This window comes from Trichomycterus rosablanca, chromosome 2 (assembly GCF_030014385.1).
Source record: "Trichomycterus rosablanca isolate fTriRos1 chromosome 2, fTriRos1.hap1, whole genome shotgun sequence".
NCBI classification, from domain to species: domain Eukaryota; kingdom Metazoa; phylum Chordata; class Actinopteri; order Siluriformes; family Trichomycteridae; genus Trichomycterus; species Trichomycterus rosablanca.
In genome coordinates, this window is record NC_085989.1 from 37,373,656 (window position 1) to 37,391,251 (window position 17,596).

Sequence of the window (17,596 nt, forward strand, 5' to 3'; positions counted from 1 at the left end):
TTTTTCTTTTCTAAGCAATAACACAACCTTTGCACAAGAGAGCAGTGTTGCACAGCAGTGCCTGACTCAACAGTGTTGTACATAGAAAGCAAACATGCTTCTAGAATGGCAGTGCTGATGATGAAACAGGCAACTTGTAACATGTCAGAGTAACCTTTAAGCAAGCACCCCTTGTTGTTTTGGAAATCCATCAACCCCCTTAATTGGCCATAATTAATTAGCCCATATCAAAGTTACTCGGATGTTTATGCATATCTGTATGCATTCAATATGTGTTACCTTATATGCTGCCATCAGTAACATGCACAATTGTTACGAAATAGGCTTTTCTACGATGCACATTTTTGGTGAGTGGTCCTAATATTTTGGATAATCATTATAAGTATTCTAAGTAGTCTCGTTTGTGTGTGTGTCTGGAGATAGGGATACAAACCCTATTTCTGGCAGTTTTAGACATTAGAAAATTTATGGATAAAAGCAACCTGATGCTCACTGTATTTAGTTTGTCACTAAGGGTCAGCTAATTAACTAGGGTTAATTGAACCCATTTTTTCACACGCAAAACCTTTTTTTTGGCATGGTCAATAGTTGTTTTTTGATTCCAGTTACTTTTCAGGTACTACTAGCAGTGCTTTTGCCACCCAGCAGGTTCTATTGTAAGAGAATAGTGATGACACAGTGGTACATTTTCCTTGCTAAATAAGATTAGCTTCAGGTAATCATTTAATCAGTACCTCATTAAGTGGAATGATTGGTGTGTGTGTTGGAATTAAATGGTTGCCATGCATGTAGAGATGTTAAAGAAATAAATTCTCTTAATTTTTACAATCCAAACCTCATTTTTGCAAACAGTAGTACATTTTGTAAAATGTAGTAAAACAGGAAGACAAACTACCTCCTCTTAAGCCATTGCTCAACTGACAAGAGATTTAGTAACTGAAGACATTAATTGTAGTTTTTCAAGTGGAATGTATTTTTTGATACAAATCTTCACCTGCTCAACTGTCCAGTCTGATTCTTCTCATCATGACGAGCAATACATTTATAATAGGAGACAGGTCTGGACTGCAGGCAGACACACGCACACTCTGTCTGTGAATATTTATTTATTAGGATTTTAATCAAATGTTTTTCACTTTAGTTACACTCATGACAGAAACTGTAGTTACTCATCATTTCACAAGTTTAATGACAAACACAGTCATGGACAATTTAGTATCTCCAATTCATCTCACTTGTACAGTGTATCACAAAAGTGAGTACACCCCTCACATTTTTGCAGATATTTAAGTATATCTTTTCATGGGACAACACTGACAAAATGACACTTTGACACAATGAAAAGTAGTCTGTGTGCAGCTTATATAACAGTGTAAATTTATTCTTCCCTCAAAATAACTCAATATACAGCCATTAATGTCTAAAGCACCGGCAACAAAAGTGAGTACACCCCTTAGTGAAAGTTCCTGAAGTGTCAATATTTTGTGTGGCCACCATTATTTCCCAGAACTGCCTTAACTCTCCTGGGCATGGAGTTTACCAGAGCTTCACAGGTTGCCACTGGAATGCTTTTCCACTCCTCCATGACGACATCACGGAGCTGGCGGATATTCGAGAGTTTGCGCTCCTCCACCTTCCGCTTGAGGATGCCCCAAAGATGTTCTATTGGGTTTAGGTCTGGAGACATGCTTGGCCAGTCCATCACCTTTACCCTCAGCCTCTTCAATAAAGCAGTGGTTGTCTTAGAGGTGTGTTTGGGGTCATTATCATGCTGGAACACTGCCCTGCGACCCAGTTTCCGGAGGGAGGGGATCATGCTCTGCTTCAGTATTTCACAGTACATATTGGAGTTCATGTGTCCCTCAATGAAATGTAACTCCCCAACACCTGCTGCACTCATGCAGCCCCAGACCATGGCATTCCCACCACCATGCTTGACTGTAGGCATGACACACTTATCTTTGTACTCCTCACCTGATTGCCGCCACACATGCTTGAGACCATCTGAACCAAACAAATTAATCTTGGTCTCATCAGACCATAGGACATGGTTCCAGTAATCCATGTCCTTTGTTGACATGTCTTCAGCAAACTGTTTGCGGGCTTTCTTGTGTAGAGACTTCAGAAGAGGCTTCCTTCTGGGGTGACAGCCATGCAGACCAATTTGATGTAGTGTGCGGCATATGGTCTGAGCACTGACAGGCTGACCCCCCACCTTTTCAATCTCTGCAGCAATGCTGACAGCACTCCTGCGCCTATCTTTCAAAGACAGCAGTTGGATGTGAAGCTGAGCATGTGCACTCAGCTTCTTTGGACGACCAACGCGAGGTCTGTTCTGAGTGGACCCTGCTCTTTTAAAATGCTGGATGATCTTGGCCACTGTGCTGCAGCTCAGTTTCAGGGTGTTGGCAATCTTCTTGTAGCCTTGGCCATCTTCATGTAGCGCAACAATTCGTCTTTTAAGATCCTCAGAGAGTTCTTTGCCATGAGGTGCCATGGTGGAACTTTCAGTGACCAGTATGAGAGAGTGTGAGAGCTGTACTACTAAATTGAACACACCTGCTCCCTATGCACACCTGAGACCTAGTAACACTAACGAGTCACATGACATTTTGGAGGGAAAATGACAAGCAGTGCTCAATTTGGACATTTAGGTGTGTAGTCTCTTAGGGGTGTACTCACTTTTGTTGCCGGTGGTTTAGACATTAATGGCTGTATATTGAGTTATTTTGAGGGAAGAATAAATTTACACTGTTATATAAGCTGCACACAGACTACTTTTCATTGTGTCAAAGTGTCATTTTGTCAGTGTTGTCCCATGAAAAGATATACTTAAATATCTGCAGAAATGTGAGGGGTGTACTCACTTTTGTGATACACTGTATGTCTTTGGTCTGTGGGAGGAAACTGGAGCTCCCGGATGAAAACCCACACAGACACCGGAAGAACATGCAACCTCCACAAAGAAAGGACCCAGATTGCCCCACCTGGTGATCGAACCCAGGACCTTCTTGCTGTGAGGTGACAGTGCTACCCACTGAGCCACGCTTGTCTGTGATTAAGGTCTGGCATTGTCTTAGTAAAATAACCATGGACTTCTTGGGAAAAGATATTGCCTTGATTGCAGCGTGTGTGTTTCTAAAATCCCAGTATGCACCTTTTCATCAGTGGTACCTTCACACATATACATGTTACTCATGCTGTGTGCAATGATGCACCCCTAAACAATGACAGAGTTTGGCTTTTGTACATTTTGCTCATAATAGTCTGGATGGTCCTTTTCATCTTCAGCACAGAAGATTCAGTGTCTCTTTTTCCCCAAAACAGGCTGAGACATGGACACACCTGACCACAGCACACGTTGTCTTTTAATCCATCTGAGATGAGCTTAAGCACAGGGAACTCTGTGGTGTTTCTGCATAGAACTGACATGGTTTTCTCTTTGTGTAGTAGTTTCAGGTTGATGCAGTGATCGGCAGTGTTAAGTTTTGACGTGTTTTATAAGTACTTTATAACCCATGTAGCTATGTTTGTCACAGCATGAGGATTCATGCAATGCCATATGAGGGCACATTCAACAGTGGTTTCTTTGCCTTACAGATACAGACTGATACTTTTCACAATATTATGTTTGGTGGATGGTAAAAGACCTAAAATATTTGCAGTCTTGTCTTTGTATGTTTTTCTGGTTTTAATATTAACATTTTGTAAAATTTTAGAAACCACTGACAATATTTTTACTAGATGTCAGACAAGATCTTTCACACTACATCTCTATTTATGCATATTATAAATAAACTAAATAAAGTTTTGCAACAACTATCGAAGACCAAAGACGATCACATTTTTCTCCACAGTGACCTAACCCAAACCTCTTGAGCATTTATGGGGACACTTGAAGATATAAAGTCAAGTGTTCAATAAAAATACAAGATGATCTTTGGAATATTGTGCATGCTGGGATAACATGGATCAAAAGTCCATGCCAACTCAAGTGCATGCTGTCATTGCTGCAAAAGGAGGGCATACCAAATACTAATGTAAATTTTTCAAATATGTAACTTTTTGTTTAGTAGTGTTTTTCTATGTAATTTGAATTAAAAAAGAAGCAAAAATAAGCATTTTTACTTGTCCTCTAAGACTTATTCTCCAAGTTACCGAAGGAGGATTGGGGTCCCTGATGAGTCTGGTTCCTCTCAAGATTTCTTCCTATGATTTTAAGCGAGTTTTTCCTTGCCATTGTCGCTCTTGGCTTGCTCAACAAGGATTTTTGGTTGTCGGTCCTAGATTCTGTAAAGTTGCTTTGGACAATGTCTTTTGTAAAAATACATTTGACTTGACTTTTGGCTTCCACTGTCCAATCTTCCACTGTCTTATTGCATTGTTAACGTCCAATTAATGCACAACAGCTACAGCGATGAGGCATAACATTATGACCACCTTCCTAATATTGTGTTGGCCCCCTTTTTGCTGCCAAAACAGCCCTGCAACTGCAACTTTCTATCAGAACCAGCATTAACTTCTTCAGCAATTTGAGCTACAGTAGCTCGTCTGTTAGATCGCTCCCCACGTGCATCAATGAGCCTTGGCCACCAATGACCCTGTCGCCGGTTTACCACTGTTTCTTCCTTGGACCACTTTTGATAGATACTAACCACTGCAGACCGGGAACACCCCACAAGAGCTACAGTTTTGAAGATGCTCTGACCCAGTCGTCTAGCCACCACAATTTGGTCAAACTCGCTCAAATCCTTACGCTCGCCCATTTTTCCTGCTTCTAACACATCAACTTTGAGGATAAAATGTTTTCTTTCTGTGTAATATATTCCACCCACTAACAGGTGCCGTGATGAAGAGATAATCAGTGTTATTCACTTTACCTGTCAGTGGTCATAATGTTATGCCTAGTCGGTGTATGCTGGTTGATGCTAGGCTCTAAGACTAGAACATGCCCCATTCCATAAGTGTTAAGGGCAACAGTGGTTTAACATCATCAAAGAGCTGTATCATGGATGATGGACCATGGTATACTCCAAGTATTCCTCTGCTGCATGTACTGAGGCCTTGAACTGATGTAGCAGCAGACAGGTGATACGCCACCTCACCCTCTTTCACGGAATCAACTGTTTTATTAGAGGGTCTGAAAAGGTTGGTGGCACAGCTGAGACTTAAACCCAGGTCTCTGTGGTGATGGGCTGGTGTAATAGACTGCCTCTCTATTCAAATGCCCTATTACTGATCTATTGATGTAGTATACTACTAAAATGATCCTTGCAATTCGTTGATCATTTTTAAATGCATTGTTTTCTCCAGACAATGAAGAACCAAATCTATCCCAAAGCAAATGTTTATTATGTTTCACCATTTGTAAGAGGCTTTGGTGTGTCATTTTGGTTTTCTCCATTGATTCAGGTGGTCTTTTGCAAATTTGTAATATGCAACAACGTTTTTGCGCAGCAGTGGTGTTGCTGTCGTGTTTTACATTAATATCATTTTGCTCATGAACCTATAACTGAACAATATAAAGATTTATGTAAAGCTTTTGCTGGTACACTGGTTGTTCTTTTCCTCCCTTAGAAATAGAAATAGAGCTTTTGGTGTGATCTGTAGCTCCAATAATTTTTTTGACACTGCTAAATTTCTATTCCAAACAAATGTGGACAGCTAAGGGTTAGCAGCCCTCATTAAAGCATTCAAAGTGGCTCTTTGAATTTGGTCTTAACCTTTTGGTTATTAGCACAGACCCAAGCAGCAGGGTTGAACAGTTGTCTGCAATGTCCCTTTTCCACTTAATGGCCATTTTAAAGGCCACAGAATTGGGGTACTTTACTTTTCACAATAAAGTTATTATTGGGCAGGCAGGAAACCAGTCCCGAAGCGCTAGTTACAGCTCTAGGTGCGAGTTAATAGCAGTTCTTTGAGGACAACATTGTTGTTTTTATACTATATGAGGTTGCTGGGTGCACGTTATCACCTGTTATTATAGCACAATAAAGGCCATACTTCTTTGGTAGTGTCTGTACTGCCCTGCACTAAAGGTGAAACTGAATTATTATATCATTCTTTTACAGTGTCTATTATATAACTTGTTGGACTTGATTCGCTTTTTGCAGGAGTGATGTGTGTTCTTGCTGAGGTCCACAATTCAGCTGAACAGTCCTTGTTCTGAGAGCCGAATGGATCTCGACCACCTTTTCCCATGCCTGTTTCTTAAAATTTTAGGAAGCTTAAGTGAGTATTAGCGTTAACAGAATATACATAACGAGATCAAAAGTATGTGGACACCTTCCTAATTTTTGAATTCAGGTGTTTCAGCCTCACTTATTGCTAAGGGGTGTATAAAATCAAGCACATTAACCTTCAAATTCAGCATCCAAAAACTGAATATAACAGGTGGTTAATATAACAGGTGGTAATAAAGAGCTCAGTGACTTTACATGAGTCACTATAATAGGATGCCACCTTTGTCACAAGTCCATTTAAAAAAATTCTGCCATGGTGGATCTATACTGTTAGCGCTGTTAGCGCTGTTAACTGTGAAATAAAAGCATCTAAGAGGTAGTAGGCCATGCAAACTCACAGATCAGAGCTGCCTATCCCCTGGTTTTTCAAACTTTTTATCAAGCGACTCACATTTTGTCCATGATTTTCACAAAACCAATCACAAGCCGCTCAGGTGGCGCAGTGGTAAAAACAGAGCTGGGATCTCATTACATCGTATCGATTCTTGGCTCTGCCTGCCGGCTGGGCTGAGCAGCCACATAAACAATGATTGGCCTGTTGTTCAGATAAGGGTGGGATATTAAAAAAGCCGGATATACTTAACTAATGCAATTGCGACCTCTCTTAGCTGATTGATGGTGCCTGCACAGAGACGGGAAAAGAGTGCTGTCAGGGTGTGTCTCTCCGTACACAGTGCTGATCGGCATTGCACTCGTCAACGTGTAGGTGACAAAATGCATACGACTGCTGCCACGTGTCGGAGGGGGCGTGGGTTAGCTTAGTTCTCCTCAATCAGAGCGGGGATCGGCATTGGTGGAGAGAAAGCATGGCCTAATCGGGCAATTGGACATGCTAAAAGGGGGAAAAAGAAGAGAAGGCTGCTCAGGTGGCGCAGAGGTAAAAACACACGCTGGAACCAGAGCTGGGATCTCGAATACATCATATCGAATCTCAGCTCAGCCTGTTGGCTGAGGCTGAGCAGCCACATAAATAACGATTGGCCTGTTGTTCAGATGGACGGGACTAAGCCGGATGGGGTCTCTCTCTCATGACTGGTGCAATTACGACCTCTGCTGGCTGATTGGTGGCACCTGCACAGAGATGAGAAAAAGAGTGCTCTTAGGGTGTGTCTCTCCGTACACAACGCTGAGCTGCACTGCACTCGTCAAAGTGTAGGTGACAAAATGCATACGACTGCTGCCCACGTGTCGAAGGGGGCGTGGGTTAGCTTCGTTCTCCTCAATCAGAGCGGGGATCGGCATTGGTGGAGAGGAAGCATGACGCAATCGGGCAATTGGACATGCTAAAAGGGAGAAAAAGGGGAGAAAATGTATAATACAAAATAAAATAAAATGAAAAAACAATCAGAAAACAAAATATACTTAATTAATGAAAATGGTGGCAATCTGGTCCTACTGTGGTTTACAATATGTAGTGTAAAGCCTCCACAAGGAGGCGTTCATATACAAGTTCATTTCATGTTTATGTACCTGTTAAAATTCTTTTATTTAATTCCTTGGGTTTCAAGAGTTCATGAGTTCATGAGAGGCTTTATTGTCAGTTTAGCTATAAACAAGTACATATTAAAACAAAACAACAGTCCTCCAAAAAGTGCAGAAAAACCCTGACCTATCCTATCATATGTTTTTATATCTTATCCTACATCAGAACAAGAAGAAAATGTTTCTAAAATATCATAAAATTGGTTTCCAAGTCGAGTAGCTACACACAAACCCTAAATAACTATTTACAATGCCAGGTGTCAGCTGGACTGTTGCTGCTACTCGACTTTGGAGCAGTGAAAACATTCTCCGAAACAATGAATTATGCTTTTACTATTTAGCAGTCTAAAGGACAAAGCTGTCAGCGGCACATTTCAGAAGAATGTCACCCACCAAAATGCATAGTTCTAATCTTAAAAAGGTTCATATAGGATGTCTGGAACTGACTGTCAGGGTTTGGACTATGGATCTTGGTTCCTGCCAATGGTTATGCTTAATGTTGATGGTATCACACACAAAGGCATTTTAGACAATTATCTAAATCCAACTTTGTGGCTACAGTTTGGGAAGGTCCTTTCTTGTTTCAGCATGACTGTGCCCCTGTACACAAGGCAATGTCTATAAAGACATGGTTTGATGAGTTTGGTATAAAGAAATTCTTATTGTCTTCACAGAGCCCTGACTTCAACCCAGCTGAATAACTTTAAAATGCTTTACATGAATTAAAAAGCTAAATATGTATATGATGGCCAGTACATAACATTATGACCACTGACAGGTGAAGTGAATAACACTGATTATCTCTTCATCACGGCACCTGTTAGTGGGTGGGATATATTAGGCAGCAAGTGAACATTTTATCCTCAAAGTTGATGTGTTAGAAGCAGGAAAAATGGATAAGGACTTCAGCAAGTTTGACAAGGGTCGAATTGTGATGGCTAGATGACTGGGTCAGAGCATCTCCAAAACTGCAGCTCTTGTGGGGTGTTCCCGGTCTGCAGTGGTCAGTATCTATCAAAAGTGGTCCAAGGAAGGAACAGTGGTAAACCGGCGACAGGGTCATGGGACTTTTTAGACTTGTTGCTGGTCCTTTTTGTCTTTGGTCCAAAGCACATGACGTCCATTCCTTTCAATACTAAATCATCTGACCAAAATACATGTTTCCACTGTATGATGGTCCATCCCAGATGCCTCTGAGTCCAGAGAACTTAACACTGCTTCTGGACATGGTTAACATGAGGCTTCTTTTTTTGTACAGTAAGGTTTTAAGTTGCAATTGTGAATGTAACTCTGTATTATAGTGCTTGACAAAGGTCTGCCAAAGTAATCTATTGTCCATGTGCTTATGTCAGCTACTGATACATTTTTATAGCACATAAAATATGCCTTTCCAGGGTCATGGGCGGCCAAGGCTCATTGATGAACATGGGGAGTGAAGGCTGGCCTGTGTGGTCCGATCCAACAGACGAGTTACTGTAGCTCAAATTGCTGAAGAAGTTAATGCTGGTTTTGATAGAAAGGTGTCAGAATACACAGTGCATCACAGTTTGTTGCATATGAGGCAGCAAAAGGGGGACCAATGCCTGATCAGTGTATATGGTGGATGACAGTATACAGTGGAACAGTGGTAGTCTAGTGGGTAGAGTTTTGGGCTATCGGAAGATTGTCGGTTTTAATCCAACCTCTGCTATGCAGCCACTGTTGGGTCCTTGAGCAAGGCTCTTAACCTTGTCTGCTTCAGGGGTGCTGTACAATGGGTGACCCTGCGCTCTGACCCCAGCTTCCAAACAAGCTGGAATATGCGGAAAAAGAATTTCATTGTACTGTACACGTGTATATGTACAGTATATATGATAAATAAAGGCTTCTTCTATAAGGTTTACCTATAACACAGTTACTCAGGGTAAACCATCTACTGCAGCACAATGTGCCATCATCCTGCTGATTTGAAGGCGTTAGATATTCCGTTACTCTTATCTCTTCTCACAGATGAGCCGCTGATTTTGCTGAATCACACTAGGTCTTTACAGCTGCTGATAAGATTTACAGTCTGTTGGTCAGACTGAACTTTGTTATCCAACAGGTCTTAGTTGCTTGGTGATAATGGTATACCTTTGTTAATTTGTGCTTGCTAGGAAGAGCCAAAGATAATGGTAGGGGAAAGGAGCAAATAATTACATAAAGGATGTCTTTTAGATGAGATGAAATCAGATGAGATAAAGTAAAATGATCTTAGCATCTACATAGTGTAGGACATTTAATTATCCATGATGTCAAAATCCTAATATCTTATATCATTATTTTTTTTACATCAAGGATTATGTAATTGGAGACAGTATAAACACAAGATATGTAATGTTTTGTCTGGTAAACTTCATTTTATTTGTTAATATTCATTAATTCCTTCATTTCAGGCCTGCAACATGTTCCAAAAAAAGTTGGGACCGTAAAGCATTTACCACTTTGTAATGTTGCCATTCCTGCTCACAACACTTAAAAGACGTTTTGTCACCGAGGAAACCAAGCGATAAAGTGATTGAGTGTTATTTTGTCCCATTCTTCCAGCAAACCCATGTTAAGGTGTGCAACATAACGGGATTGACACAGTCTCTACTGGGCACAGGTCAGGACTGCAGGCAGGCCAGTCCAGTACCCGTACCCTCTTCTTCCGCAGCCATGCCTTTGTAATGTGTGCAGCATGTGGTTTTGCATTGTCTTGCTGAAAAATGTATAGACGTCAGAAGGTTGTCGGTTCAAGCCCCACCTCTGCCAGGTTGCCACTGTTGGGCCCTTGAGCAAGACCCTTAACCCTCAATTGCTTAAATTGTATACTGTCACAAAACTGTAAGTCGCTTTGGATAAAAGTGTCTGCTAAATGCCGAAAATGTAAATGTAAATCTATACAGTTTATTCAGGTTATTCAATTGCATGGTTGTAAACATGATTTATATTTGTACACGTAAGTCCATTTTACATATAAAACCAATGGACTGATGACCTGATAAAAATATATTTTTATTTCTGTGCTGAATTGTATCTAAATGTTGCCATCTGTGGTTTGTTTACATCATTACTGTCAGGGTGAAGAGATACGTGTTTTTCATCGGACAGCGACGATATGTTGCTCTAAGATCTCAATGCACTTTTCAGCATTAATGTAAATGACCTTTGCCAAGGGCATTGACACAGCCCCATACCATGACAGACCCTGGCTTTTGGACTTGTTGCTGATAACAGTCTGGATGATCCTTTTTTGTCTTTGGTCCAAAGCACATGACGTCCATTCCTTTCAATACTAAATCATCTGACCAAAATACATGTTTCCACTGTATGATGGTCCATCCCAGATGCCCCTGAGTCCAGAGAACTTAACACTGCTTCTGGACATGGTTAACATGAGGCTTCTTTTTTTGTACAGTAAGGTTTTAAGTTGCAATTGTGAATGTAACTCTGTATTATAGTGCTTGACAAAGGTCTGCCAAAGTAATCTATTGTCCATGTGCTTATGTCAGCTACTGATACATTTTTATAGCACATAAAATATGCCTTTCCGGGTTCAGTTACTTTCAAATTGGCGGTTCATCTGGTGATTATGAGAGTTTCCTCACACATTTCTCAAAAACATTTCCAGTGCAGGATGTAAAGATAAATGAATTTACACAGGACATGGAAATTAGTCTATGAATTATATAATCGGTTCAGGTTTTATATAACTGAAATACTTTTTCAATGTATAACTTTGTACAAGCAGCTTGACCCGAGTACTTGCACGGTTATTAGTGTTACTTCACTTTGACGCAGTACTGCTGATATGAAGGGCGTAATTGTGGTCAGGGCGGCCTGCCATTACATAAGAAGACTAAGTTGTTAAAGCTGTTAAACATTACTCTGGTTCAACAGAGACATACTGTAATACTCATTAGCATATCTTTTAGAACATTTAATGTAGGTTTTGACTACTAGTGGAACTGTAAAGCACTTACTAGAAGATTGCTATTAACTGAAGACTATAAGGAACAGAATTAAATGCTACTGAAAAGAATGCTACTGCTGGTGTTTGGGAGTGGGATAAGACCAGATTATATTAAAGACACCCACACAGACACAGGGAGAATAAGCAAAAGTTCTTTTAAATCCATATCAAGTAAGCGTCATGCTTTTTTTATTTTATATTCTAGCATATTTCTCCCATTTATTCTGATCCCTGTTAAAATCTACAACAAATGTCTAGTTTGGTTAAAATTAGTTCTATTTATTCTTTAAATAAATAAAAAAAAAACACTAATTATATGTTTCAGTTTGTTTGCACTACTATACACCGAACAGCCATAACATTAAAACCACCTCCTTGTTTCTACACTCACTGTCCATTTTATCAGCTCCACTTACCATATAGAAGCACTTTGTAGTTCTACAATTACTGACTGTAGTCCATCTGTTTCTCTGCATGCTTTGTTAGTCCCCTTTCATGCTGTTCTTCAATGGTCAGGACCCCCACAGGACCACTAGCGAGCAGGTATTATTTGGGTGGTGGATCATTCTTAGCACTGCAGTGACACTGACATGGTGGTGGTGTGTTAGTGTGTGTTGTGCTGGTATGAGTGGATCAGACACAGCAGCACTGATGGAGTTTTTAAACACCTCACTGGCACTGCTGGACTGAGAATAGTCCACCAACTAAAAATATATCCAGCCAACAGCGTCCCATGGGCAGCGTCCTGTGACCACTGATGAAGGTCTTGAAGATGACAACTCAAACAGCAGCAATAGATGAGTGATTGTCTCGGACTTTACATCTACAAGGTGAACCATCTAGTTAGGAGTGGACAGTGAGTGGACACGGTATTTAAAAACTCCAGCAGTGCTGCTGTGTCTGATCCACTCATACCAGCACAACACACACTAACACACCACCACCATGTCAGTGTCACTGCAGTGCTGAGAATCATCCTCCACCTAAATAATACCTGCTCTGTGGTGGTCCTGACAATTAAAGAACAGGGTGAAAGCAGACTAAAAAGATATGTAGAGAAACAGATGGACTACAGTCAGTAAATGTAGAACTATACTTCTATATGGTAAGTGGAGCTGATAAAATGGACAGTGAGTGTAGAAACAAGGAGGTGGTTTTAATGTTATGGCTGATCGGTGTATGTGTCCAAGTTAAAATTGTGGTTGTGACTGTCGAGGTAGGTCACCTCCCAAACACCTCTCTCAAATTGTACAACATAATGGTTCCTCCATCCTAGACTAGGGCTGTTCAATTATCTGGTCACATGACATGAATAAATGTTTGTTCTTTTATTGTTTCTTTTCAGCTCCTTCATTAGAGAAAATGAACATATAAAGTAAATGAATAAGTTATTCCTGCACCTTCATTGTTAAAAACCAGTTATAATTAGCATTCATAACTGATGTTTTTCTTAACAATTAGTGTACAGAAAGGTACTTGTTAAAGTTAGTACTGTGTCTTTGTACTGTATTAACTGATTAGCTTACTGGTTATAAATGAGTTAATGTTGTGGAGGCACTTTAGGATAAACTGAATCAGTGAGAGATTCATTAAAACAATTGGTGACACTGAGTGCAGGGCTTTCCATCAGACATCTCACTCGTCAGTTGAAAGGACAAGGACATAATTTTAAAGAAATCAGTTATTCTTCCTGTTGCCTGTTAAATACTTTGTGTAATACAATCACCATGTTTATCATTAAGCACCATACCATTTCTAACTAAAGTTAGAACAACTGTGGATGAACAAGTTCGTCTACGTTTTGTTTGTTTGTAAATCAGAACATGACCGAGGAATCACTAGAAATAAAGTCCAATAAAGAACAAAAACCTTTATGTGTCATGTTCATGCCACTGATTTACAACCTGAAGCAGATTTAGAGCTTCCAGATAACCCATCTTAAGGTGTGCAACATAATAGGGTTGACATAGTCTCTACTGTGCACAGGTCTGGACTGCAGGCAGGCCAGTCCAGTACCCGTACCCTCTTCTTCCACAGCCATGCCTTTGTAATGTAATGCATGGACAATCCCTGGAAAAGATGACGTCTTCAAGGCAGCATACGTTGCTCTCAAATCTCAATGTACTTTTCTGCATTAATGCTGCCATCACAGAAGTGTAAATGACATTTGCCAAGGGCACTGACACACCCCATACCATGACAGACCCTGGCTTTTGGACACTAACAATTTACAACATGAAGTGGATTTAGAGCAAAGGAAAAAATAAAGACACTTTAAACCATGTTATGGTTTATTTTTTTTCATCGTCTTACAAAGCACTTACACTTATATACATACAAAAGGCATAACGTTATTATTACACAATTCTAAACAGGTCAGCTTAAAAACAGCAGAATATCATAACTATACCAAAAATACTAATTTTAAATAGGAAAAAAATCCTACAAATACTTTAGAAACTAAAGTACTGTGTATACACACACACACACACTGGTCATTATATCAGATAAACCCAGTTCACTGGTATGGTCAGTTATAGGTGTACAGTTACCTAAAGTAGACTACATTCTGTATGCTTAAATAGTAAGGGACTGTTATAGGACCACCACTTATCACCACTATTCAAGTTGACTGTAATTAACAGTTAGATTATTAGTTTTTTGCATATTACAGAATGTCAACAAGTAAACTAAAATTTACTGAAGCTGTAGCTTATTAGTAGACATTAGATTTTTTTTTTTAGCTTTTACTGTTCAGTAACCGCTTTTTTAAATAAATATCTTTTTTAATTAAATATGTTTAATGCATAGTCTAAAAGGCAGACATTACTGTTGTTGCTTACATACAGAGGGGTCCAATGTATATGTATACACACTTTAACTAAAGAAAAACCTGTATAAAACTTTATAAATAGACATCTAAAGATGAATATATGTCACCTGTGAACTTAATACACTTTGCTACAGTATTTCGATTAGTGTGTACACCAGTGGCAGCTGCTGGTCTTTCAAAGAGGGGAAGCTCATTGTCGGCTTACATCATAAAATTTGTCAATTTATTTATATATAAATGTATAAATTCTCCCCTTTGTTAGTTTTCAAGAAAATGGCATGAAATGGGTTGCAGTTTGTCTTCCGACTTCACTCGCAAAATCCGCGATGGTACTGAAGCTCCCAGCGACAGCTGTCAATCAAAACGGGATTCAGCCTTTCGACTGATCCTCCAATCATCTTGCAGAAGCTCAGCGTCCAGACCCGCCCACAGCCCCATTGACCCCCAGAGACGCTCAGCGTTTGCGGGTAAATGCATTGACGCTCCGGGAATGTACGAGTTAAGTTAACAAAATTGAGTCGATTTGTGATAAGTAAGTCTTCAAGATGAACATATTCTAACGCATTTGTAGTCAATAAAATGTTACACAACTGTACATATTTGACCATTTAATTTTTGACATTTTAGGGGAAGCTGAGCTTCCCTTGCAGTCTTAGAGAAATCGCCACTGGTGTACACATATTTTGGCCCCTTCTGTATTTATTGCAAATTCCAGGCTGTTCTTCCTGAGTATGGAAATTATTGGACTTCTGTTAGGATCATGTCATTTGAGTGCCAAACATCATCAGAAAAGACACATTTTGTCCTTTTTAGTAAAAATTTCATGACTTAAGTGGCTTAAGTGAGTGTTATGCTGGTATATGTGGTACTGCAGTGTCTAAAAGATATTTTTAAACACTGTACACCATGAAGGCCATATTTTGAAACAGTATCTATTGCGCTAATATTGGATATGACTGTACGAGTATAATCCAGTACTAGCTAACCTTAGTGGTAATAAAGCAATTAGTGCAAATGCATCAAATGTCTTAACATCAAATGTTCAGTATAGTTTAATGCACAATAGGTTTTGTATATATTTCCTGACTAAAACACTATTTTAATTGGCATTAAAGTAAATTTTCTACATAAAATATTCTACTACAGGTAGTATTTTTTAACTTTAAGGCACTATTCAAGTGGCAAGTACCAAATTTTTACATTATTTCATTGTTTTTAAAACAATGTAAAATCTGGAGTTAGCGATACTAAAATAAAAGCAGGCTACCAGCTGCTTACCCTCTTTTTTAGATGCCTATTTGGTCCTCATAAACAGAAAGCAGCAGCAGGATGCCCCAACCAGTCAGCAACCCTAGATTCTGCAGTAGGAACATCAGCCACGGTCTATTGCTGTCCGCATGAATCATGGAGGGAAGCTAGAGATAAGAACAAACAGATAAAGTGTGTGTTAGTGAGTCTGGCACACTCAGTCTATTAATGTATAAGCAAATAAAAGACAGAAGAAAGAAAAAGTGACAGATTGTTTTATGATTTAAGTCACAATGCTTGTTTATGTAAGACGTTTTATACTGCACAATGTTTGAACCCCCATATTAAGGTGCAAGAAATAGTGTGTAATCATTTTGGATATAGCTTTTGCATTGTGTTTCTACATTATTCATAAAATATAATTAAATTATTATTCGTTATTATTATTCCTAAAGTATTATCCTCACCCAAAACACAATTATATTATATAACACAATCTGCCTAAGTTTTCTTTTACTTTTTTTCTTAAATACAGTCAAGGCTGAAAAACGGTGAACGGTTAACAAAGTCTCTGAAAGGTCAGGTGTTCTAATTAATGAGATTAAAGGTGTAAGTAGTAAAGGTGCCCCACCCTTTTAAAACTGTGCAGAGGTTGATGTACAACAGTTCAAAAGCATTTTCAAAGGATAACACAAAAGGACAAACTGTTTACAACTCAATCGGAATGAGCTTTACCAAAAACAATAAATCTCTGGAATCTTTGAAAACCACTGTTAAACACACTTATGTTGAAATTAGTAGGCCAGCAACTGGTGACTATTTTTATAAGCAATTAATCTGACTATTAATCTGATTATTCTTTTTTCGCAGTTTATTCAATATTTGGCAGCATTTAGCCCAGTATAATACACCAAAAACAAGAAGCAAAATTCCAACAGTCAACCTACCACCTAAAGTTACAAGAGGTAAAACCCAATTGCAAGATGTTTAACCAAGGCAGAACAATACTGTGGCTAAACAACCACAAGACAAGAGAAGGGATATAATGGTTAAAGAATGAACAATCTACTAACCCTTGACATAAACACAGAACAAGAACAAACCACAAACCCCAACCTGAAAAGCCTAAGAATAGCAAAGCCATGAGCAGAAATGAAAGAACTCCATGCAATTCAAACAAAGAAACTGGGATGCAACTGTGCAAGCTACTCGAGCCACCATTGAGCATCAACCCTCTAAAGGGAACCAGTAAAGGAACAATTGCTCATGGTGAGTAAATGTAGCCGATCTGATACGTAGAAACACTTCCACCTGGAGCAAATTAACACTCTGTGACAGCGTTTCCCAACCTTTTTTGCACCACGGACCGGTTTAATATAAGATATAATTTCACGGACCGGCGGGGAAGGGAGGATTTAATAATATTGTTCACAAACGATGTAAAATGAGCTTTTTTCACTGCAACGAGACGCTGCTCCCACCTAGGTGTGACAATAAGACAATAACACCTGAAACAGAAGCAGTGAAAACTGCTTTTCTAGCGATCTCTAATTATTCATTCTTTCTGTGTGGCCTGGTAATAAATAGCCCACGAACCGGTACCGGGACCACTGCTCTATGAGACACAGATGACTGTCAATAAAAAGGAACCGACACATTTTGTACCTCCATGCTCCCTCTGCTGAGTGTAAATAAGACAATTTATCAGCAGAGTAGAGTAATCAATAATCAACTTTGTTTTTATTAATATTTTATTACAGCAGTCTTAGAAATTAGGTTTGCAAAAGACCAACATCTTGGCAACAAGATTTTGGAGTC

General features: G+C 39.4%; 1 protein-coding gene across 1 annotated transcript in view; it reads right to left on the reverse strand.

The window, feature by feature from the left end:
• Positions 1 to 13,992: 13,992 nt before the first annotated feature.
• The window catches only part of slc39a4 (solute carrier family 39 member 4), an 83,817-nt gene continuing 80,213 nt past the window's right edge, over positions 13,993 to 17,596 (reverse strand). Inside the window, exon 15 of the mRNA XM_062986284.1 lies at positions 13,993 to 15,945. Coding sequence (XP_062842354.1) covers positions 15,817 to 15,945 — 129 coding nt within the window. The 3' untranslated portion in view covers positions 13,993 to 15,816. The remainder of the gene's footprint in view (positions 15,946 to 17,596) is intronic.